This window comes from Manis javanica, chromosome 10 (assembly GCF_040802235.1).
Source record: "Manis javanica isolate MJ-LG chromosome 10, MJ_LKY, whole genome shotgun sequence".
NCBI classification, from domain to species: domain Eukaryota; kingdom Metazoa; phylum Chordata; class Mammalia; order Pholidota; family Manidae; genus Manis; species Manis javanica.
Genome location: NC_133165.1, coordinates 62,467,110 through 62,490,342, shown reverse-complemented (window position 1 = coordinate 62,490,342; position 23,233 = coordinate 62,467,110). Strand labels below are relative to the sequence as shown.

The 23,233-nt window shown below is 38.9% G+C and overlaps 1 protein-coding gene across 2 annotated transcripts in view; it reads left to right on the top strand.

Moving 5' to 3' along the window:
- Positions 1-23,233, top strand: part of GNS (glucosamine (N-acetyl)-6-sulfatase) — a 39,642-nt gene that overhangs the window by 5,042 nt on the left and 11,367 nt on the right. For both annotated transcript variants that reach the window (XM_017661724.3, XM_017661725.3), the window contains exons 2-10: positions 469-528; positions 5,060-5,266; positions 7,389-7,454; positions 7,858-7,956; positions 9,477-9,644; positions 11,228-11,310; positions 12,521-12,639; positions 14,251-14,354; positions 19,566-19,667. In XM_017661724.3, the coding sequence (XP_017517213.1) occupies positions 469-528; positions 5,060-5,266; positions 7,389-7,454; positions 7,858-7,956; positions 9,477-9,644; positions 11,228-11,310; positions 12,521-12,639; positions 14,251-14,354; positions 19,566-19,667 (1,008 nt within the window). The remainder of the gene's footprint in view (positions 1-468; positions 529-5,059; positions 5,267-7,388; positions 7,455-7,857; positions 7,957-9,476; positions 9,645-11,227; positions 11,311-12,520; positions 12,640-14,250; positions 14,355-19,565; positions 19,668-23,233) is intronic.

The following is a 23,233-nucleotide window of genomic DNA, read 5'->3' as shown; positions in this document are numbered from 1 at the left end:
ATCTGGCTTCAGAACCGAAGTGTTATCTTATTTCTGTTTTAAAGGGTGGAAGGCCCCTTTTGTATCATTTCCCACATCCAGCTTCTAAGCATGAATTAATGAAAATAGTTCTTCCCCATCTACCTTGTAAGGGGACTGGTGACAGATGAGAAAAGAGCACCACATTTCATTACATCAGAATTAACGTTGCTAGAAGAATGCCATCAGCTGTGAGCATCCTCCTTCTGAAAGCTTAGGAAGCATTAGGACCCCTGAACTTTTGCACAGGACATGACTGAATGTAACCAAACCTGTTTGGCCCATCTCCAGAATCAAGCAAGACTCTCTTGGCTGTTTCTTAGTGTCAGATGGAGCTGATCATTTGGGAATAAAAGGTTGAGAGTAAGATACAAAAAAACACTAATTTTAGTCTGTATGTTTTAGTTTTCTTGAAAGAAATTGTGTAACAGATCATTATTTACTTTACAGACACCATTAAAGAAAACCAAGGCTCTCATTGGAGATATGGGGATAACTTTTTCCAGCGCGGTAAGTTCTGAAGCTGATTTAATTGTGTTTATGTTCTGTGAAGAAACACTTCTTTTAGGTAGTCTAGTATAATCTATGTGGGTTTTTCCTAGTTAAATGCCTGATCTGAAGGAAGGGCTTTATTTAATTAAATTATTACTTCTTGCCAGTTGAAGATTAATTACAGGTATAAGTCAGTTCGATCTACACCCAAGAACTAGAAAGTTATTATTTTAAACCTCACTGTTTGAGGTTCAAAAATGGATTGTAAGAATCAAGTAACATTCATGCTGTATAAACTGACAGTAAAAGGTTGGAGGCAATTTAAAAAGCTCAGCTAATTCTGATAGCCAAATCTGATGAAGATAATAGCAACAAAATGAAACCAACAACTGTGTGTGTGTGTCTGTATATAATGTGTACACATGCATGTGTCCATATAAGCCATAAAAATATACAGAAGCAGAGATGCAAAGGTCCAAAATACAATACTAGCAAATCAAATTCAAGAACTCTACACATAACCAAGTATGTGGCAGGTTAGCTTACTGTCAGGAAGACCACTGAACAGCAGCGCAGTGTTGTGCTGACGAGCAAAGACTTTGGAGCCAATTGTCTAGTTTTGAATGCTCTCTCTGGCTTTTGCCCAGCTGTGTGACCTTGGGCAGGTTATTAACCTTTCTGGCCCTTGGTTCCCCCATTTGTAAACAGGGATACTAAAACCTGTCTCAGAGTTTTTGTGAGCATAAATGAATTGGTACATGTAAAGCAAGCACTTATATCAGTGCTTCATGCTTCACTTATAGTAAGTACTACATAATGAGATGGTGGTGGTTATTCTATTGTCCACCAACATGATATCAGCAGTTGAAAAAAAATGAGATGTTGATCTCAGTAGGTGCTTGAAAGTCCTCTGAAATTTTAGTATCCTTTCCTAGTAATTTATTAAATGGTTAGGGGAATGCATCCATACTATAATGATACTTCAAAAAAAATAGCACACCTTAGAGTTGAGGTGAAAGAATTCAGGGCACTGCTGTTAGGACAAGAAAAGGGCCTTATAGCTGTCACTTAATATTCTGAACTGTCTGGTCACTGGCATAAGTCTTATGGAATTAAGAGGTAAAACTACTAGAAAAAGACAAAATTAATATATCCTCTTACCTGGATTTTCTATCTAGAAAACACAAAATTGTTGGAAAACTTCACATAGAATTTAATAAGGTAGAAATGAAAAATAAAAATAACTTTCTTCTATATGACCAGTTAGAGAAATATGGCAAGGGTTAGAAAACAATCTCATTCATATAATAGGAAAATATAGACTCTAGAAATAACTGGAAGTGGCCAGTAATGGTTAAGACCTATATAAGTAAAGTTATAGACCCTTGTGATAAAATAAAAATACTTAATACATAGAAAGGCACATCATTTTCTATGGGATGACAAGATTATAAAATGTTTATTCTAAAAAATCAGAATTCCAGCAAGATGATTTTAGACTGAATTACAAGTGATTCCAGAGTTATCTGGAATAATAAGTAGGTTAGAAAAATCAAGGTAATTTTTTTTTTTTTTTTTTGACAGACAATGGCTGCAGCCCTGATGTGGCGCAGCACTTTTATTTTTTTTTTTTATTTTTTATTTTTTTTCCCACATGAGCATTTTAATAGATGCTGAAAAAGCAGTTGATAACATTTAACCTCCATTCATGATAAAAGCTCTTTAACAAAATGGGTATAGAGGGGAAGTACTGCAACATAATAAGGGCCATATATGACAGAACTACAGCTAACATCATACTTAACAGCAAAAAGCTGAAATCTTTTCCTTTAAGATTGGTAACAAGACAAGGATGCCCACTCTCACCACTTTATTTTTTTTTTTTATTTTTATTTTTATTTTTTTTGAGAGGGCATCTCTCATATTTATTGATCAAATGGTTGTTAACAACAATAAAATTCAGTATAGGGGGGTCAACTCTCAATGTACAATCATTAATCCATCTCAAGCCTAATTCTCGTCAGTCTCCAATCTTCTGAAGCATAACGAACAAGTTCTTACATGGTGAACGAATTCTTACATAGTGAATAAATTCTTACATGGTGAACACTACAAGGGCAGTCATCACAGAAACTTTCGGTTTTGATCATGCAATATGACCTATAAACAATCAGGTCAAATATGAATATTCGTTTTATTTTTGTACTTGATTTATATGTTGATCCCACATTTCTCCTATTATTATTATTATTTTTATTTTTAATAAAATGCTGAAGTGGTAGGTAGATGCAAGATAAAGGTAGAAAACATAGTTTAGTGCTGTAAGAAGGCAAATGTAGATGATCAGATGATCAGGTGTGTGCCTATGGACTAAGTATTAATCCAGGCTAGACAAGGGCAGCAAGACATCCACGGATGCAGAAGATTTCTCTCAAAGCAGGGGGGGTGAGGTTCTGAGCCTCACCTCTGTTGATCCCCAAATTCTCACCTGATGGCCCCCCTGCGACTGTGCCTGTCTTAGGTTGTTCCTCCCTTGAGGAATCTTACCCGTCTCTGGCTAACCAGTCATCTTCCAGGGCCATACAGGGAAATGTAAAGTTGGTAAGTGAGAGAGAAGCCATATTGTTTGCAAAGGTTAGCTTTTTACTTCTTTGCAGATTTATGCCCTGTGGCTTCTATGCCCAGCACTTGTCTCGAGGTATCTTTACCACCTGGAGGAATTATGATACTCGGTAAATTCGATCTGAGGCACGAATTCTATTTAAGGGTTGTAATTAGGAAGGAAGAAGAAAAGCTATAGATGTAGCATATGAAGGAAACTTGGGAGGATTGATTATTTCTTTGACATATCTTCTTGTATAGTATCAAGGTAATTTTTTTAAAGGAAGAAATTGCTCCACCAGGGACTAAATGTAACACAAAGATACAATAAACAGTGTGGTATTGGCCAAAAAATAGGTCAGAAGCAAAAAAGCAAAAGAAAAGAGTTGCCAGTGTAAAAATGGCAAAAGTCAAACATCCAACAAAATTAAAAGGCAAACGTCTCAAAAAGCTCAAAATAGAAATACCATTTGACCCAGGAATTCCACTTCTAGGAATTTACCCTAAGAATGCAGCAGCCCAGTTTGAAAAAGACAGATGCACCCCTATGTTTATCACAGTACTATTTACAATAGCCAAGATATGGAAGCAACCTAAGTGTCCATCAGTGGATGAAGGGATAAAGAAGATGTGGTACATATACACAATGGAATATTATTCAGCCATAAGAAGAAAACAAATCCTACCATTTGCAACAACATGGATGGAGCTGGAGGGTATGCTCAGTGAAATAGGCCAGGTGGAGAAAGACAAGTATCGAATGATTTCACTTATATTTGGAGTAGAACCCAAGAATGGAGTAACAGTTACCAAAAGGAAAGGGACTGGGGAGGATGGGTGGGAAGGAAGGGAGAAGGGGAATAAAGGGCATTACGATTAGCATACATAATGTAAGGGAGGGCATGGGGAAGGCAGTCTAACAGAGAAAAGACAAGTCGTGACTCTGTGGCATCTTACTATGCTGATGGACAGTGACTATAATGGGTTTTGTGGGGGGGCACTTGGTGAAGGGGGGAGCCTAGTAAACATAATGTTCCTCATGTATTTGTAGATTAATGATACCAAAATTAAAAAAAAAGGCAAACGTAAAAAGTGGAAATTATTTGTAACATGACTGAATCCTTCCTTACCTCAAATTTTATGTAACAAGAGGCCAGCGGCACAGGATGAAAAAATGCACAAAGAACATGAACAAGTCATTCACGTAAACAGAGTGGGTCAGTATATGTGGAGAATGTTCATCCTCACCAGTATTTAAAAATATTAAATCCAATTTGAAAGGCAAGGGGAGTGCTAAGTATTTAAAAAGGATAATATGTAATTTTGGCAAGGGTGTGCTCCAGTAAGCATTCCTTCCCTGCTGGTGTGAGTATATTACTACTTAATACTAACAAGCTAATACTACCATCACCGAGTGGCTTAGTGATGTGTATTAGGGCTACTCAGATATTGGGTAGAATGCGGTTAAGTCTATTGATGACAGTAGCTCATAGAAACAGAACACAAAAAAAGAATCTGTGTCCAGTGTATAAAATGATACAGAAAATGTATAAAGTTACAGATCAGCCTGAATATGAACCTCTGCTTCTGAGCTGCATTAGATTCACGTAGTATTCCCTGTCTCTGGTTAGACCTAGCTCCCCCCAAGCTGTGTTCCTTGCATGTAAATATTTCTTTAGCAGAGGAGATGATTTAGAAGAACTGTTGTGTTATCCTGCAGAAAGGAACCAGCTGAAAAAGATGTATTCCCCTCATTTTTCTGGTTTACTGTCTCAACTATGACTTAAAACAGCTCTGAAGTGTCTGATGTGTAAAGAAAATCTCTTTTCCATGGAAAGCAAGAAATTTGAAGTTAGAATATGAGGAGCTTGCTTTATTCTCTTTAGAAATGGTGAGAAATGCACCTTTCTTGTGTAATTTGTCTTTTTTGCTTCTGTCCTCTTTGTAGTATGTGCCAAGTGCTCTTTGCTGTCCGAGCCGAGCCAGTATCCTAACAGGCAAATACCCACATAATCATCACGTTGTCAACAACACTTTAGAGGGAAACTGCAGTAGCAAGTCTTGGCAGAAGATCCAAGAACCAGATACTTTCCCAGCAATTCTCAGATCAGTGTGTGGTTACCAAACCTTTTTTGCAGGGAAATACTTAAATGAGGTATGTTGATGGTTTATATTACTCTTTTATTTATAGAGATAGATAAAACAGTGTTGTAAACATAACTCAATATGATTCATGTAAACTGTTTTTAGTTAGTACCCATTCAAGCCATTTTTAAAGGGTTTTTGGTATATGTTTTCTCTTAATCCAGTTATTTAAAAACTATGCTTACATGAATGTATTTATATGATTTGGGTACTGTAATTATTCTTCCTTTAAAAAAGTCTTAGGAACATTTATTTTAAAATTGGCCTAGAACTGCTGCTGTCTGATGCATCTTCCCCTTTTCCCTCAAGAATTCTACTTGTCATGTGGCTGTCACGATGTTTTTGTTTCCATTTCCTCTTTATCAGAATCAGAGTGAAGAATTTTTTCCTCTTAGTAGCTTTCCTGAATTTTAATAGTTTAAGGTGTAATCCTTTTTCTAACCTGAAAAATCAGAACAAAATGTGGAGAGAATGGTGATAAAGGGAAAGCATCCAGAGCCTGGGACATTTAAAGCATACGATTAAGTGGTCCATGTGCTGGCCTTGTGGACCTGGATGGAGAGATACCTCATTGTGACCTGCCAAGGCCCAATTTCATGGCCTCAAATCCATCACAGTGACCTTAAAGGAAGGTGTACTTAAAACTTAAAGGAAATAATGTATTTGAATGTGTTGGGGTTATTTCATACAGTAAAACTGAGGATGCAGAGCAAAGAAAAGATGTATATTTTCTTATATACTTTATCTGTTGTTGCTAGAGGTCTTAATATCTGATCTGAATTTTCTGTTAATTCTTTCCCTCCCTGCAATAATTGGGGGAATTGCAGCCTTGTAGGTTTGAAGATGATGAGTCAGTTTGAAAAAAATAAAGAGAAATAAGTATAGATAACATATATTTACAGGTTATTGGGTTAAGGAGAAGGCGTTCTCATAAAGAGAATTTATACTACTTTGCATATTAAAGATCACCTACCATGTAATACAAAATTAGAGAATTCTTTAAAGTACAAAGATTGAGTTCTTGAGGATTAACCTTGTCGAGATAAAATGGGATGAATCTGTGGTCTGTATTTGCTCATCTCATCTGATAAATCGGACTCCAAAAGTAGATTTCATTGGCAAGACAATGAAGTTACAGGCTGATAGCTCATGGTCTGATTATTTTGGTTAGCCACAGGGTCAGTTGGACTGTTCAGTGTATGCTATCAGTGGCTCAGCAAATCAGCCCTGTGGCCTAGACTGTGTGGACTTTTTCTGTAAGGGGCCAGACATAAACATTTCAGGCTTTGCAGGCCATATGTCTCTGTTTTGACTATAGTGGTTCCCCTTTATTCTTGGAGTATGCATTCCAAGACCTCCAGTGGATGCCTGAAACTACAGATTGTAACAAACCCTATATAATCTCTGTGTTTTCCTATATATACATACTCTGATAAAGTTTGCTTTATAAATTAGGCACAGTAAGACTAACTTAAATAACTAATAATAAAGCAATTATAACAATATACTGTAAACTGGGAATGAGATCTATCTCAACGTATCTTCTTGTGCTGTACTCTTCTTTTTGTGGAGATGTCAGATGATAGGGTGCCCACACAATGGGATGAAGTGAGGTGAATGATACAGGCATTTTGCCATAGCGTTAGGCTGCTACTGACCTGGCAGTAAATAGAAAGATCATCTGCTCCCAGACTGCGGTTAACCAGGGGTAACTGAAACTGCAGAAAGCAAAACCACAGATATGGGGGTACTGCTGTATCAACTCCACCATTGTAGTGTGAAAGCGTCTGGAGACATTATGTAAACCAGTGAATAGGGCTGGGTTCCAGTAAAACTTTCACCATCACTGAAGTTCCAATTTCATGTAACTGTCAAGTGTCACAAAATATTCCTCTCTTGATTGGGGTTTATATTTTTAATAGTTGCAAAAAAATTCTTAGCTTGCTGGCCATAGAAAACCGTTGGCAGCCTAGATTTGGCCTGTTAGCCATAGTTTCCTGGTTAATGTGTTGGGAAAAGTAAGCACCTGCCATGCTTCAGGCATTGATCGAAAAAGATTCTCAGAGTTCCCTGTTCCTTTCTAATCTGGTCATGTCTGTGGCTCCTAATGACCTGCTTATCTTGCTTTCCAGTATGGAGCCCCAAATGCAGGTGGACTGGAACATGTTCCTCCTGGCTGGAGTTACTGGTATGCCTTGGTGAGTGATTATTAAAGTCAGTGACAATTATACACAGCCCTACAGGTGCAAACTATGTTTACTCTCTAATTTAGCTCTCATAGTGTCAGAACTTGGTTTGTGTATATGATTGGCCAGTTTAGCTCCTTAAAGCTTATTGACTTGTGAGTCACTCCTCTGTGGGATATTTTTCCTGCATTACACAAGGGTTAGCATCATATTTTGCTGTTTTGTCCTATCCACTTGTGGCTTTTTAAACAAGGACATATGGTTGAACACTCTAGTTAATAAACCCTAGTCTGAAAATCCAGTTTCGTACTGACTTGAGTAATTATCATTTTTATACCTTAATCATTATTTAAATAGTATTATTGAGTCCATCTTGTGTGCCAACCTCAACAAATATTACTTTCTCCCTCAATAGGAGAAGAATTCTAAGTACTATAATTATACCCTCTCTATCAATGGGAAGGCACGGAAGCACGGTGAAAACTACAGCGTGGACTACCTGACAGATGTTTTGGTGAGTTACTGAAGCTCTGTCCCTGCAGGTTTGGTTCACATTTGACTAAAGACTCTGCCTAGAAAACCTTCAGTTGTATTTGCTTGTGTTAGGTAATGTGAGTGATATGAGTAAGTAACTTGGATTACCTGCCAAAGAATATTTCCAACTGATTTAGAAACTCCTGAGGATGTGTTTCTTTATTTATAAGTTAGGCTAGATCTAATGTGTTTTTTAAATTCCAGCAACAAAACCCTTTTCCAAAGGCTAATCTCTCAGACTATAGAGGTTATTTTGAAGAGGTTTTACTTTGCAGGTGTTCCTCTCTCTTGACCCCAGTTTTACTCACAAGCTACACAAGAGTGGCTTCATCGTAAAGGCAGGGGGGTAGTGATATAGGAGCTCTTCAGGCATTATGCAGCTATTTCTATATATAAAACTACATATATAAAAATTAATGTGTTTTCATATAAAAATTACTGAAATCGGGTGAATTTGGGACTTTCCTGTCTCAGGGGTTTTTAATGACAGCCCTCTGTAGAGCTCATTCAGCAAATATTTTAACACCCAGTATAGCAATTGTTCACAGTAAGTGAAACAAGGTCTCTGATTCTGTGGAACATAACTTTTTAGTGGTAGATTTACACATATGGTGTACTACACATTCATTCATTTGTTGTCTTGTTAGATGGTGATCAGTTACAGAAATAAATAGGGTATAGGGGTTACTTAGCTTTATAGCAAAATTCTGCAGGAGGTGAGAGTGAGTTATAGAGGTCAGGGGAAAGCCTGCCATGTGCCACAGACAGAAGGAACAAGCAGTGTGAGCACTGAGGCAGAAGTGCGACTGGCAAGCTGGGGAAACCACAAGGCTGCTGACAGGCGAGGGTAAAGCAGGTGGGCAGGATGGTGACAGAAATTTATTAAGTTAGTATCTTCTGAGTTTAGTGTTGGGAATAAATCAACTAGAACAATTAAAAACATAGCATGTGTGTGAAATGCTTTCATTTTCATGAACTATCTCCAGTTAAGTAAGTGAAAAACATTAAGTCCAAATAAATTAAAGCCCTGACATGCTATATTTGGATTGAATATTACTCATTAGCTTGCATAATTTGTATCTACTCTCTACTTTTGTAAGATTAATCTACCTTTCCTACTGTTGTGATTAAGGCTGACTCTCTTCATATGCTATAAGGCATCAAATGTATATACTCTAAGTTGCATTAATGTAAGTTAATACTAAAATGGCCAAATTACTATTTCTTTCCTTATGGGAGACATAACAATTTTCAGATCATGTAAAATCAAGATCTTAATTGCTTTCTTAGAAAGGTGTACTTTTCAATTCTTTATTTTAAGTATTGCCTGAAAGCCAAAATGTTTTTTCCAACAAATGCTTGCAAATGACTGTGACATAGATTTTGTGCTAAGATTGGTTAAAGCTAATGTGACTGTGTACCTTCTGTTCACCGGAGAACATGTATCAAATCCTCAACTATTGGGCAGGGTAGAAAATAACAAATCTTTGTATCTGTCAGGCTAATGTCTCCTTGGACTTCCTGGATTATAAATCCAACTCTGAGCCATTCTTCATGATGATTTCCACTCCAGCACCGCATTCACCTTGGACAGCTGCACCTCAGTACCAGAACACCTTCCAGAATGTCTTTGCACCAAGAAACAAGAACTTCAACATCCATGGAAAGGTAGCTTCCCTTAGCCCTTGAATTAAGCTGTACTCAATACAATTACCTACATAGTATACTTGTCCGGGAGCCTTTGAACCATGTAATTGGTCTTCCAGATCTTCTAAACCTAATGACAGCTGTCTCTAGTACAACAGATAGCATAAACTTTCTTCAAAAGTACAGATAAGGTTCCTGCCATGCAACCAGTGAGCAGCTGGAGAGTCCACAGAGAATGTAAAGACATACCATCTTTCCTGACTACCGGCTCTCCTAATAACCTTTGTGTTGCCTCTTCTCCTGCCTGGCAGTGGCCAAGACTCTTCCCTTGGGGCTGTCCTGGGCCTGAAGCATAGGAAGAAGGGCAGCACAGTGCAATATGATTGGGAGGGGAAGTTGAATGAGAAATGAGCCAGAGCAGGGAATATAGTTAAGGGCCACAGCCTAAATATTTGCTTTGTATGCCAGTTACTTATCCTTCCCTGTCACAGCGAATAGGCAGGTCACTGGCTCAAAGCAGAAGGCCTCAGTGCCTCATACCTGTTACCCTGAAATCTTAATTGCTTGTGAGGAGGTAGAAGGAATGAGTCTTGGAGGTAAGCTCAGCACTGCCACTTTCTGTCTAAGTGTCGTGACTATGTGCAAGATGCCTAATTTCCATTTTTCTCTCAAGTGGGAGCTCCTAATCCCTAATACAACTGCTATATGGATAAAAGCACACAGAAGTCACTAGCTATTGCCTGGGACATTGTAGGCATGTGCTTGCTAATTACGATTTTTAAAGCTGAGTAAATTGAGTTTTAAATTAAAGGGCCATTCTCAAACTGTTCCAAAAAGAAGTTAATAGAAGTTTCCATGACCAAGTAAGTTCAGCAACTTGAGAGTCATTCAGGAACAGGATTTCTCAGTTTTTCATGTTCTAACATGAATTCCCATTAGGATATGCTATACAGCATTTCTTAAACTTGCTAACTAAAGAACACTTTGAGGATCATGGTTTGGGAGAGGGAACTTAGGGGGTTTTATGGAAAAGGGAGGAGAGAATGGTGTATGGAAATGTTTTGTTTATTTTTACACTGTGACTTTTCTATTTCAATAAGAAGAACTCTCCAGGTTTGGGCTTGAAGTTTTTGGAAATTGTTATCATAATATTTTTCCCAAGGTTCTCAGATCAATATCTTAGGTAGGAAAAGGGAAATATGATGGCTTATTCAGCAAAACATACAGGAAGTTAAAGTTACTATTTTTACCCTTGTGTAGGTTGGGTAGGAGACCCGAAGTATAGACTCAAAGTTATAATCCCCTTTTAACCAGTAGTTCACCAACATCTTTCACTAAAACTCTTCATTAATGCTGCTAATGAAGGAGTCCAGACCTCCTACATTGAGGGAGATGGTGGGAAGAAGCTAAGGAGTGAATGATATTCTACAGAAAGTCTTTTTAGGAACACAAGGGACAGAAGTGGCAGTGGTGGGGGAGTCTGAAATTGCTTACCAGGTTTCAGTTCCTTTTTGCTAAAGTAAAAAAACATTTCATTATCTACTCTGGTAGCTTTTTTGACTGTGGTGACTTGGTGTTAATAGTTTTTTTCTTTTAAATTTTAGAACAAGCACTGGTTAATTAGGCAAGCCAAGACCCCAATGACTAATTCTTCAATACAGTTTTTAGATAACGCATTTAGGAGAAGGTAAGAGCTGCTACTTCCTCAGTGCCCACAAACGGGACTGTACCATGTGGTTATCTCTGAGACAGAATCAGTGGCTAGCAAGTTGGCAGGAGACTCTTTGGTGAAGGTCTTCTGCAGAAGCAGACTGGAGATTCCTTTATGTTCAGGTATATGCAGTGGCCTTTGGGCCCCAGGACTAATTAAGCAACACATTTCTATGGCTTGTTAAAACATAATTGCAAACTGGAGCCATATGGTAAAAAAGAAAACTATGTGTAAAGAAAAGGTTCTTTTGTGATAGAGATCAGCCCCAGTATTTGCATGAGACCCAAAGACTGAGACTAAAGCAAAATATTTACCTTTGCTGTTTGGAATTTTCAAAAAAATCATTTAAGCCAATTTAAAGTAATCCATTACTTTCTGTGCAGGTATATTTAGCATAGACTAGGAGTTGGCAAACTTTTTCTGGGCCAGAGAGAAAATATTGCAGGCTTGCAGGCCAAATGGTATCTGTTGCAGCTGCTCAGCTGTACACGAAAGCAGCCCTAGACATGCATGAATGAATGAGCGTGGCTGTGTTCCCGTATAACTTTATGTGTATATAAAAACAGTGAATTTAATGGGTATAGAATTTCAGCTTTGCAAAATGAAAACGTTCTGGAGCTCTGTTTCACTGTGTGAATATATGTAACACTACTGACTTGTACACTTAAGAACTGTTGAGATGGTAAGTTTTATGTTGTGTTTTTCACTTCAGTTTAAAATAAAAAGCGCAAGTTTTGGTCCATGGCTGTAGTTTGATAACCGCTAGTTTAGACCATTAATCATTGTTGTAGCACATGTCTATCTGAATTAATCTTTATTAATCAGTACTGAAATGACAACTTGCCCTTTCAATTGTCTCTACTCTCATTACCAGTAATAATAATAAATCTAACTGGTTGTAAAAAGCCTCATTTATTTCTTTGGAAACAGTTAATTTTGGGATGAACTAATGTAGAATTTTCTAAACAGTTTTTTGCAATAAAGTGGTCTGAGGAAGGGAAATTTGATATTTGAGCTTTTTGGAGACAGGTTTGAGGGTTTGGGGTTTTGTTTTTTGATTTTGGGAATTTTGTTTTTTGTTTAAAGAAGGGTTTTGTTTTGGACTTTGCTTTTGTTTTTTGGGCAAGACAGCAAATACATCAGCCATTATCTCTGAAATCCATTGCCATGTTCTGTTCACATCCAGGTGGCAAACTCTTCTCTCAGTTGATGACCTTGTGGAGAAACTGGTCAAGAGATTGGAGTTCAATGGGGAGCTAAACAACACTTACATCTTTTATACCTCAGACAATGGCTATCACACAGGTAAGGGACAGGGGAAGGTGTTCCCATGACGTCTGTGAAGTGCCTTCCCTTTTTTCACCCAGTAGTAGCACCAGGAGCTCTAGGCCTACAGTGGTAGATAGGCCAGAGGGAAAATCTTGCCCTCCGGATCCTTCTGGTAAACTGCAACTCATTCCCATGTGGAGAAGACCAGGTGTCATTATTTGCTGTTTCATGTGCTAGGTTACATGGTGGTCTAGGAGTCAGCAGAGAATGAGCTTGATGGACTGGAAGCAGGATTTATAAAAGAGGTAAGAAATTGAATTAGATTAGACCTTAGAGAATAGGGTAAGAGACTTTACACAGAAAGACCAAGAGAAGATTGTCTTGGAGGAAAAACTGTGAACTTGTGAAATTAGTTTTATTGTTACGTTTGTAGAGGATAGTTTGTGTGTGTTTTCAAAACTGCCCTGTGAATCAGCTCTGTGTCCTTGACTTTCATCCTTTCTACTTGTGCTTTCTGTAGTTTCAGAACTAACCTGAGGTTTCCTTGCATAGCAGCAGATTGATTAAGCATTTAATGTATTATTGTGAGTATTTTTAAGCAAAGTCTAGAGACTAGTAAAATAACCCCCATTGTCCATCTTCAGTTTTCAGCTGCTTATGGCCAGTCTTTTGAATTCTTCCTACCTTCCCCATGTTTTTCTTTTTCAGCCACAAGGTTTTGAAGAAGCTCCAAACATTGAGATTCCACACGTCCACACTTAATTGTACATCTGACTAGTTTATTGTGTATCAGCACCTAGACAAAATCCACACACTACCTTTAGTTTTTATTCCTAAGGTTGTCATTTGCCACTGATATTATGGGAAAAACTGGTCTTCTATCCTACCAAATAGGTCACATTCCGGATTTGACTAACCACTGGCTTGTGATGCCCTAACTTATCAATTGTTTGCATTTTGTATAGATTGGCAGTTAGCTCTGAGTCTTCGTCTAAATGACTTAGAGACACTTTGAGCAACAGTGCTTTCTTGGCAATGCTGATCTATACTTCCTTTTGCACCACATCATGAGGCCCGTGGTGTCTGGTTCTGGTTGCCCCACTTAAAGAGTGCTAGTGTTAATTGTTTGCTCGTGCCTTAACCTGCCATTGATGATTGTCACTTAAATCCATTATTCCCTTAGAAATAGCAAAATGTTGGCTTCATAACTCTGTCCTTCCTTTTGCGTCTATTAGGTGGAAATCCTCAGAGAAGAACTTCCCCTCATCAGCTGTTTGATTATCTTGAAATGCAGGGTATTCAGAAAGGCCAGATAAGGGTATTCAGAAAGGCCAGTGTTTTTGTCCCTCTGTTCAGCAGTTCTTAGAGTAACCTCATTCAGATGTGACCCGGTCATTCGGTCTGAATATTTTCCAGTCATTCTTTCTGCTAAATTTGCTCCTAGACCAGGGAGCTCCCACTAGGCACATATTAAAGATGTTTCCTGCCTTGTAGGAATAAGAGACCCGGGCAAAATCAGGCTTTCAACTAAAACACCATAATTAGTAGAACACACTTGTTTCCATTTTTACTATTGAGTGAATGAATAAATGTGTGAGGGACATTTCTATCTTGGCACCATCTTTACCCTATGCATTTTGTTTTCAGGACAGTTTTCTTTGCCAATAGACAAAAGACAGCTGTATGAGTTTGACATCAAAGTTCCGCTGTTGGTTCGAGGACCTGGGATCAAACCAAATCAGACAAGCAAGGTAGGTGTCTGACAAGATGCTGCTATTTACAGGTAGCACTTGCCTGGGAAAAGAAGGCTATTCCTCCTCAGAGGAAGCTGATGAGATTTCTCCTATCAGGATGAAGGTTGAATGGCTTAAGATCTAGTAAGTATATTTATAAGCCTTCGAAACAGCAATTCCTTTTTTTGTTTGTTTTCTTAAACTCCTGACCACCTCCAATTTACTAACTCATATGTAATGTAATATCAGCCTGTATTGTATTGCTTCTGTTTGTCTTTTGAGACAACATCATCTTTGTCTTGGAGCAGTGACTTTTTATCAGTATGCTCATCAAAATCACCCTTTGAAATTATGAGAGGTTCACCATCCAGAGAGGTCTGGGTGACTCAGCCTGAACTGGGATAAGAACCTAGCCTCTGCTTTTTAAATTCACAGAGGATTCTGAGAGGTAGCTGGGTTTGGAGCCCACTACCCTATGGAACAGAACTCCTCAGGTTTTATTGCCTGTGCAAATCCCCTGGGGATCTTGTTAAACTGTGGGTTCTGGTCCTGCATTTCTGACCTGCACCCAGGTGGTGTCTGCTGCTGGCCTGACCTTGCTTTGAGAATAAGGATAGAGAAGCTTGTCTTCTGGGCATTTACTCCCTCTGTCTTGGCTACACAGCACTGAGCAATCAGGGAAGATTGGTTCTTCCCTACTAATGTTTTTCTGCTTTATTGATTGTCCTAGAACTGTCATAATGTACCACTTTTTTTGCCATTTCCATTTGGTTCCAGTCTTTTTCCAAACGTGGTACCTAATACTGAAGGCACTTTGTTACTAGAGCTCATGGACACCTTGATCCAAAACACTTAACCCTAGTGCTCAAGAGGTAAGAATGGATTAGACTCCACCAGTATGTCTTCCCTTTCCTGCAATTAAAATTTCATCCCAGCTCTGTGAGGTAAAAGAAAATGAGCAAATACATCATGTAAGCTAAAACTGGAAAATGGGACAGACTTTCTGGGTATACCGGATATCTCAGTTTAATTTTGGAGTTTAACTGCCTTTTTTTTTTTTAATATCTGCAATTCACATATGTCCTCTTGTGATGCTTCTGATGAAATTCTATAAAAATTCTCTCAGTAAGGTAAAATGGACTTTATAATTGCCTTTTGAATTTTCTTTTTCTCTTTTAAGTTGCACATTCCTGAAGCCAGTCACTTTCCACTACAAATTCAATACCCTCTAAACAGGTCTTTCCTTTCAAAGGAGATAGGCAAGTTTGGAAGACCATTAAATCTTAAAAGCATTTTTCTTGATCTTGTTGTTGGGAATCTGTTGAGGAGAACACACAGCAGCTGTGTGCCTGTGGAGGGTCAGGACTTGCTGGCCCTTCTGACCAGGATGGGGCGGGAGGCTGAATGAGCATAGAGTGAAGTGTTGTCAGCCAGCTGCCCATGGACCAAACTGTTTTTTCCTTCAAGTTAACAGTGGCATTTAAATGTTGAAATCAGAAACTTCACCTCCATGCAATCTTAAATGAACCCTGGTTCCTGGGAAGCCATTTCAACAACAGCATTTACTGAATGCATATGACAGGTGCTATTCTAAGTGAATTACCTGTATCAACTCATTTAACCTTCACAGCCTTATGAGGTGGAGATACTGTTATCCCCATATTACAGATAAGGAAACTGAGGTACAGGAATTAGATGGTTTGTCAGGATTGTGTAGCTAAGAAGTATCAAACGGGTCATGCATTTACACCCGGCCAGTCCCGCTCTAGAGTCCACACACTTAATCATTACGTTGTAGCTCAGACAACAAGCATTTATTAGGTATCTTCTGGTGCCAGCACAGTACCCCAGGAGCCTCAGGGAGCTTCAGGGAAGATTAGTTCTTAACTCCCTGGGAAACAGAGAACCAGATGCTTTAGCTCCAGTTGTCACTGAAAGCTTCTGAGGCATTTCAAGAGAGACCTGGGTGTTGGGAAGGATTTAGTCATGCAGTCATCTGTGGGAGGGCGTTCTGAGCAGAACAGTAGTGAATATGAAGGCCTAGATGTGAGAACAAGCTTGGCTTGTTCAAGGACAGAAGGTAGCAGTTGTACCGAACTACTTCCACTTCCTAAGTGAACCAGCTGTTACCTCCTAGCATCTTTACCTCCAGACTGCTCCTTCTTTCTGGAATGCCCACCTTGTGCCCCTTTCTACCAGGGTCAGTTGATTGTCATTTAGGGCTCCCCTCTGGGAAGTCACTACAGAGCCCTGCCCCACATGGGGTAGGTGCCTTTCCTGTGCTCCCAGCTGACCTCACACTTAACCACACTCAACTCAGCTTGTCTTTTTTACTCAGAGTTCCTAAAAGAGAGGCGCTATCTATTAAACTGAGGATACCAATCTCCCAACATACACTGGGGGATATCCATGCTGGTTGAATGCATATCACCAAGGCCACATTGTAAGAGGCAGACCAGGACTGAAAACGAACTGTGTCTGTTCTCACATCCATGTCTTCTTATACTCTGTGGAGGCACATGTGCCTTGAGAAGTCAGGAATGCCCCAGCTCTCATGTAGCACAGAGACTGCCAGGGATGGTTGAGTCATCGTGTGTTGACAGCACAGCTGTCTCAGTGCCAGTCATTCTGGTTGAGCAGCACAGGGCTGTGAGTTGGGCGTGATGAGCTGAGCTGTCAGCAGCCTAATGGCCAAAGCAGGGCACGTTTGACCGCCACAGTTACCTTTGTGTTGGCTGTTGGGGAAAGCAGGGGCAGGTGGGATGTGTGGATGCCAGAGACTGGCTGTTGAAGTTTTGTCTCCTGGGCAGAAATTAATCTAGCTTCAAATTTGGGGGTAAAAGTTCTTCAAAAGGATTTTTAAAAAGAAAAAGTGAGTAGGCAAATTAAAATGACACATCATGCCCTGGGGGAAATTGAACTGGGAGTCAAGAAGCCCACATATTGGATTTCTTTTTATAAGTCATGGCAGTGACGGGCCCATCCGTATCTGTTCTTGTATACCAACCTGGGAGAGGTATAATTCTGTTAAATTCTTCACTTGTTCTCGGTTTCCACTAGAAGTCTCCCGTCCCCTGAGCCAGTTTGCTAATTTTGAGGTTCTCTACTTAGCCAAACAAAACCATGGAAAGGGAAGAGAATTTATCCATTATTTTTAGGGAAAATATAATCATTATAGATACCTGGGGAGAAAGAGCCCTGGGGTGATGTTTATGGTTCTTGTGCCAAATCTTAGTGACTCTTGACTCATACTGGAACTTACAGACCTTTCTCCCTCTCTGCCACCATACAGCTGATGGCCTTTGAGGCACTTCCTGGTGAGACCAGCAGTCACCATTTTTTATCTGTGGGTTTTATTATTTTAGTGTTTACCCTTCTCTTTTCTTGTAAAACTGCCTTGGACATATTAGGAGTACCTGTGGACTCAGCGTCACTTCATTCATGCTCTGGACATCCTGCAGGTCTGTTAGTCACTTCAGGGTCTTGTTGCCTTGAAGTTGTGTCTCTGCTTGTCTCTCCTTTCCTGCTATGCCCCTTTCCGTATTCATACCCACTCTTGTTGACTGTATTCAAGCTGCTCAGTCTGCCTGGGACTTGAAATTAGGCAGATGTCCCTAACACTGGGTCTCATGTAGTCCCTAGAGACATCATTTGTGTGGGGTTTCCTCTCAATAACACATGGATTACCTTCCTGTGAGTTGCCTGCCACTGAGTGGTACTTTCTGGCAGCTGCATTTACACCCAGTTGACTCAGGGCCAAGATATGAGTATTACTCTGCCCTCTGGGAACCATCCTAGCTGCCTGGAACCTGGCCTCTGATGAACAATGCTCTGAAGATGTTTTCTTGTCTTTCATGTCTGTACTGCTGGTTTTGCTTTTAAATGAAAAGTACCAGGGTTAGTTGAATTCTTTTTTAAATACCCATTTGGCCTCTCCTAAGATGATCTAAGTTTCCTCATCAATTTTGAAGACTGTTAGTTCCTTTCAGTAAATGAGAGCTTTTCCACTTATAAGCTGTGACTTTCAGTTACTTCTCTTTCATTTCCTCATCTGTGAAATCGGGGAACTACTGCATCTTAGGGTTATGGTGAAGATTAAATGAGGACGGACAGTAAGCACTGCCACAGAGTAAGTGTTCAGTAATGTTTGTTCCCCTTGCTTCCCTGGTGGAGTGTCTTCACCACCCTAAAGCTTTTTCTAGCCTGTGACCAAAGTCATTTCTTCTGTGTGTGTGCTTACGTTCTGCTGAGTCTTGCACTGTCCCCTATCTGTGGCTGTCAGGCCAAAACAAATACGGGTTTAGTCTAAATTGAGATGTGTTATAACTTTGAAGTAACCAGATTGTGAAGACTTGGTTTAAAATTTTTTTAATCTTGTTAACTTTTTTATATTGCTTACCTGTTGAAATAGTAATATTTGTGATATACCAGGTTAAATAAAATATATGTGATGGAGTTCCCCCTTCTTTCTTTAATGTGGTCACTAGGCAATTTTAAATTACATACATAGTCCCATTAAATCTCTATTGGACTATGCTGGTCTAAGTCTGGAAGAGGCATTGCATGCAGAAAGAAAAATAGAAATAAACCAAATAACTAAGGCAGAGTCTTAAGTGCAAGGCAGTATCTTTAATTTGTACAATGTTTGTTTAAAACATCTAAGTTTGTGCTCCTTAAGGAAACTTTCATGGGTGCACTGTTGGAATAAGTATTCTGCAGTCTTCAAAAACTACTGCAAACACTTTTTAGCAGTTTGTCACTTTGAGAAACTATCGAAAGGGCTGATACCCTCCTTGGTGGCAACGATCCAGCCTTAGGAGTCCACTTGAGGTAAAATTTAATGAACTAGTAGGAATAATCAATTTGGAAAATACTTTATATAAAATAATAGCCCAACATTTTCTCATTATTCATAACAAACTTTGGGAAATCCCAAAGGAGTTTTGAAAAATGTTTCAATCAATAACAGTATAGGTGGAATAAATGTATAACTTCCCAGGGGCATACATTATAAGTCTTATAAACCTTTGTTTTGTTTTTTTAATTACTGTAGTTATATTTTAATACATGAATCAGTAAGACCCAACTATGGGCTGTACAGAAGATAACAGTAAATGCTGTTTGTCTCGTGCATGGCAGGGTGGGTGGGGCAGAGCTTTTGTACAGATAGAAAAGAAAAACAGGACCAACTGTGTTTTAGATTGTTTGTTTTTTTCTTCATTCTTACAGTTGCTCACTGTCAACATCGACTTGGGCCCAACTATTTTGGACATTGCTGGCTATAGCCTGAATAAGACACAGATGGATGGGATGTCTTTACTGCCCATTTTGGTGAGTATAAAACCCTCAGGGCCAAGACTCTGAAATAAATACTAGTTTGCATAGATTTAGACTTAAAAATTTAAACCTTAAAACTTAATAATTTGGGGAGCAGACAACAGAATTTTTTTCTTATCTGTGCTAGGAAGTAGTTTTCTTTAAAAAAGGACTGATTGGGCCATATTTCAACAGAGTTCTGTATCCTTCCTTCTTCCCTTCTCCCCCCCAAAAAAATCCATCATAAACAAAGTTAAGACAGGTGACAGATTGGGAAAATATTTGCAACATGTGTGAAAAGGATAATTAGTTCTAATAGATGAGCTCTCAGAAAGCACAGATTAATATCCCGGTAGAAAAATAGGCAAAAGAAGGAACTAATCAACTCACAGGGGAATTAGAAATAGCCAAAATAAACTCAAAAAGATTGCTCAGTGCTGATCAAAGAAATGTTTAACTAAAGGAGGCCTTTATTGCCTGCAGAACAGGCAAAGATTAAAAAGATTAATGCCCAGTATTTACAGAAATCTGGGAAAACGAGAACTACTCAGACTCTGTTCATAAAAGTGTACTCAGTTTAAGCTATCACGAGGCTTATTCAATGAGGCACAGCACTCAGAATATATACATCAAGCAGTTCCATTTAGGAATTTATTCTAAGGAAACAATTCATTCAAGATATATTTGAGTACCTACTGTGTGCCTAGCACTGCACAGAGCTAAATATAAAAAATGTGCATGCATTAAAAGAAACCTGAAAACCTAAATATCTAGTAGGGAATTGGTTAAATGGTAGCACAATCAAACAGTAGAATATGAAACCAACACTAAATGATGGAGATCTGTATACATTGACTTAGAAAGATGTCTTACGGACAAGCGGTGGTTTCATAACAGCTCTCTTGTCCATTAAAAATGTGAATATGTTTAAGCATAGAGAGGTTTAGAAGGATCAGCACTAAAATGTTTTAGCCATTTAGGTGATTCATTATAGGTCATCTTACTGATTTGTCTGAAGGTATCAGTTTATTATTAGGTGGTATATGATTCACACAAAAGAATACATGTAACTAATGTAAGTCATGAAACACAAATACCCATGAACCCATCATCCTCCATCTGAGAGCTCAGATATTCCCAATACTGGTGCGTCTACCTATGTGCTCCTCCCTATCCTGCCCCTTGCCTGCCCTGTGGGCACGACCACTTTCCTGAATTTCATGGTTATCATTTTCTGGCTTTTATTTTTTAGTAATTCTCATGTACATATACCTGAACAAAATACCTAATTCAGGTATTGTTTTGCACTCTAAAAATGACATCCTACTGGATGAAATCTGGGGCATTTTTCAAAATTGTTTCCAAATCGATCCATGTTGTTCACTGGTGCCCAGTACTCATTTGTAAGAATGCATCACAATTATGTGTTCACTTGTCAGCCAATGGACATTTGTGTTGTTCTAGATTTGTTTTAGGAGCAGTGCTGCCATAGAATTCTTACCCATGTCTCCCAGTGAACATGTGTGTATCTCTCAAGCTACAGGAACTGCATATGTTCATTTCTACAAATATTACCAAATTATTTTACAAAATGGTCATCAGTTTACATTCTGATTGGCAGTGTACAAGAATTCCCTTTGCTCTGTATAAAACTATCAAATTAATTTTTGACAATCAAGTGGGTAAAGACTGAAATTGTATTTGGTTCTCCTGTGCATTTCTTTGCTTATTATAGGGATTAATCTTTTTTTAACAGTGTAGTTCATTTACCATACAGTTCACTGATTTAAAGTTTACAATTCAGTCATTTTCAGCATATCCAAGTAGTTGTGCAACCATCTTATCACCTGATTTTGGAACATTTTCAGCACCCCAAAAAGAAACCCCCGAATACATCAGCAATCACATCCCCATTGCTTCTGCCAGCACCAGCCAAGCACTGATCTGCTTTCTGTCTCTATAGATTTATCTATTGTGGGCATATTGTATAAATAGAATTATACATGTGGTCTTTGGTGGATGGTTTATTACACTGAGCATTATGTTTTCAGGGGTCATCCACATTGTAACATGTATCAGTACTTCATTTTTATTGCTGAATAATATTCCATTGTCTGGATATGTCACATTTATCCATTGCTCAGTTGATAGACATTTGGCTGGTTTCCCCTTTTTGGCTATTATGAATAATGCTGCTATAAATGTGGACAAGTTTTTGTGTGGACAAATGTTTTCGGTTCTCTTTTGGTGTGTATATATCTAGGGATAGAATTGCTTGGTCATGCAGTGCCTTTACACTTAACGTTTTGAGAAACTGCTAGACTATTTTTATAGTAACTGCACCATTTTATATATTCCCACCAGCAATGTGCAGGGGTTCCAATATCTCCACATATTCCAACACTTGCTGTTATCCATCTTTTTATCATATCGTAGTGGGTGTAAAGTGGGATCTCATTGTGGTTTTGATTTGCTTTTCTGTAATGATTAATGATGTTCAGCCGCTTGTCATGGTTTTTGGATATTTGCTGCTTTGGAGAAACGTCTGTTCAGATTTTTTGCCCATTTTTTAATTGGATTTGTCATCAGTGACTCATTTTCCATTTAAGCCTGTGTTTCTTCCCTTGTGAAATGCCCCTTTTGCCCATCATATTCTCCATTTGTGATTTGTCTTTTTCCTGCATTAAGATATGAGAACATAGGAGTTGAATGTGTAATCATCTCTCTTGTGGTTAGTGTTCTGTGTCTTGATTACATAAATGCTTCTGGGGAATTGTGGACTGAACCAAAAGTTAGCAGCTTGTGTTCCAGATGGAACCATCTGCCAGCTCAAGCTGACCCACTAAGCTGTGGACTGGAAAGCCAGTTAGATTGGGAGCTCAATACATAACAGCAGAGCTCAGGTGAAGGGAATACACCCGTAGCCCTTAGAAATGGCAACAATGTGAATTCAAAAAGGATGCACAGGTACAATGCCTGTGTTTCTTGTTTTCCTTGAATGCTATCTGAAGTTCACTTCAGATCCCATCACAGTCACCAAATGTGTTAACCAACAAAAATTTAACTCAGTAAATTTAATGACCAAACTGGCTTTTATTCACTGATTCATGAATCAGGCTGCATCCCATCTAGCAACAGAAAGGAGCTCCAATGAACTCAAGAAAAAGGTTTTTAAAGGTGGAAAAAGGAAATTACTAGCAAGGAATACATTGTTTTAGGCAAGATCACCCTCCAAAGGGAATGGAAGGGCTTGTTGGGCAGATTACCTTACTAGTGCTAACCAGGTCATTCTAGATTGACTGGTCAAAAGTTATGTACCTGGGGGCTTGGAACTGCAGTTAAGTTAGGTAGAAGCCTTGGTTTGCTTACATGGGGCTTAGCACAGCTGAATCCATCTTGGGCCTGCTGCCTCCTCTTTCACACAACAAAGCAGACTTTGACTAGTAAGGCTAGTCCATTTTAAGAGCGTCTTCTAACCCTTTCTCCCATATCTCCATCTCTAGATTCTGCTGCTGGGCTGAATTTACCGTAGCACAGCCTTTATTACGTTACATCCCTGCTTGAAAGCCTCCCGTTGCTTC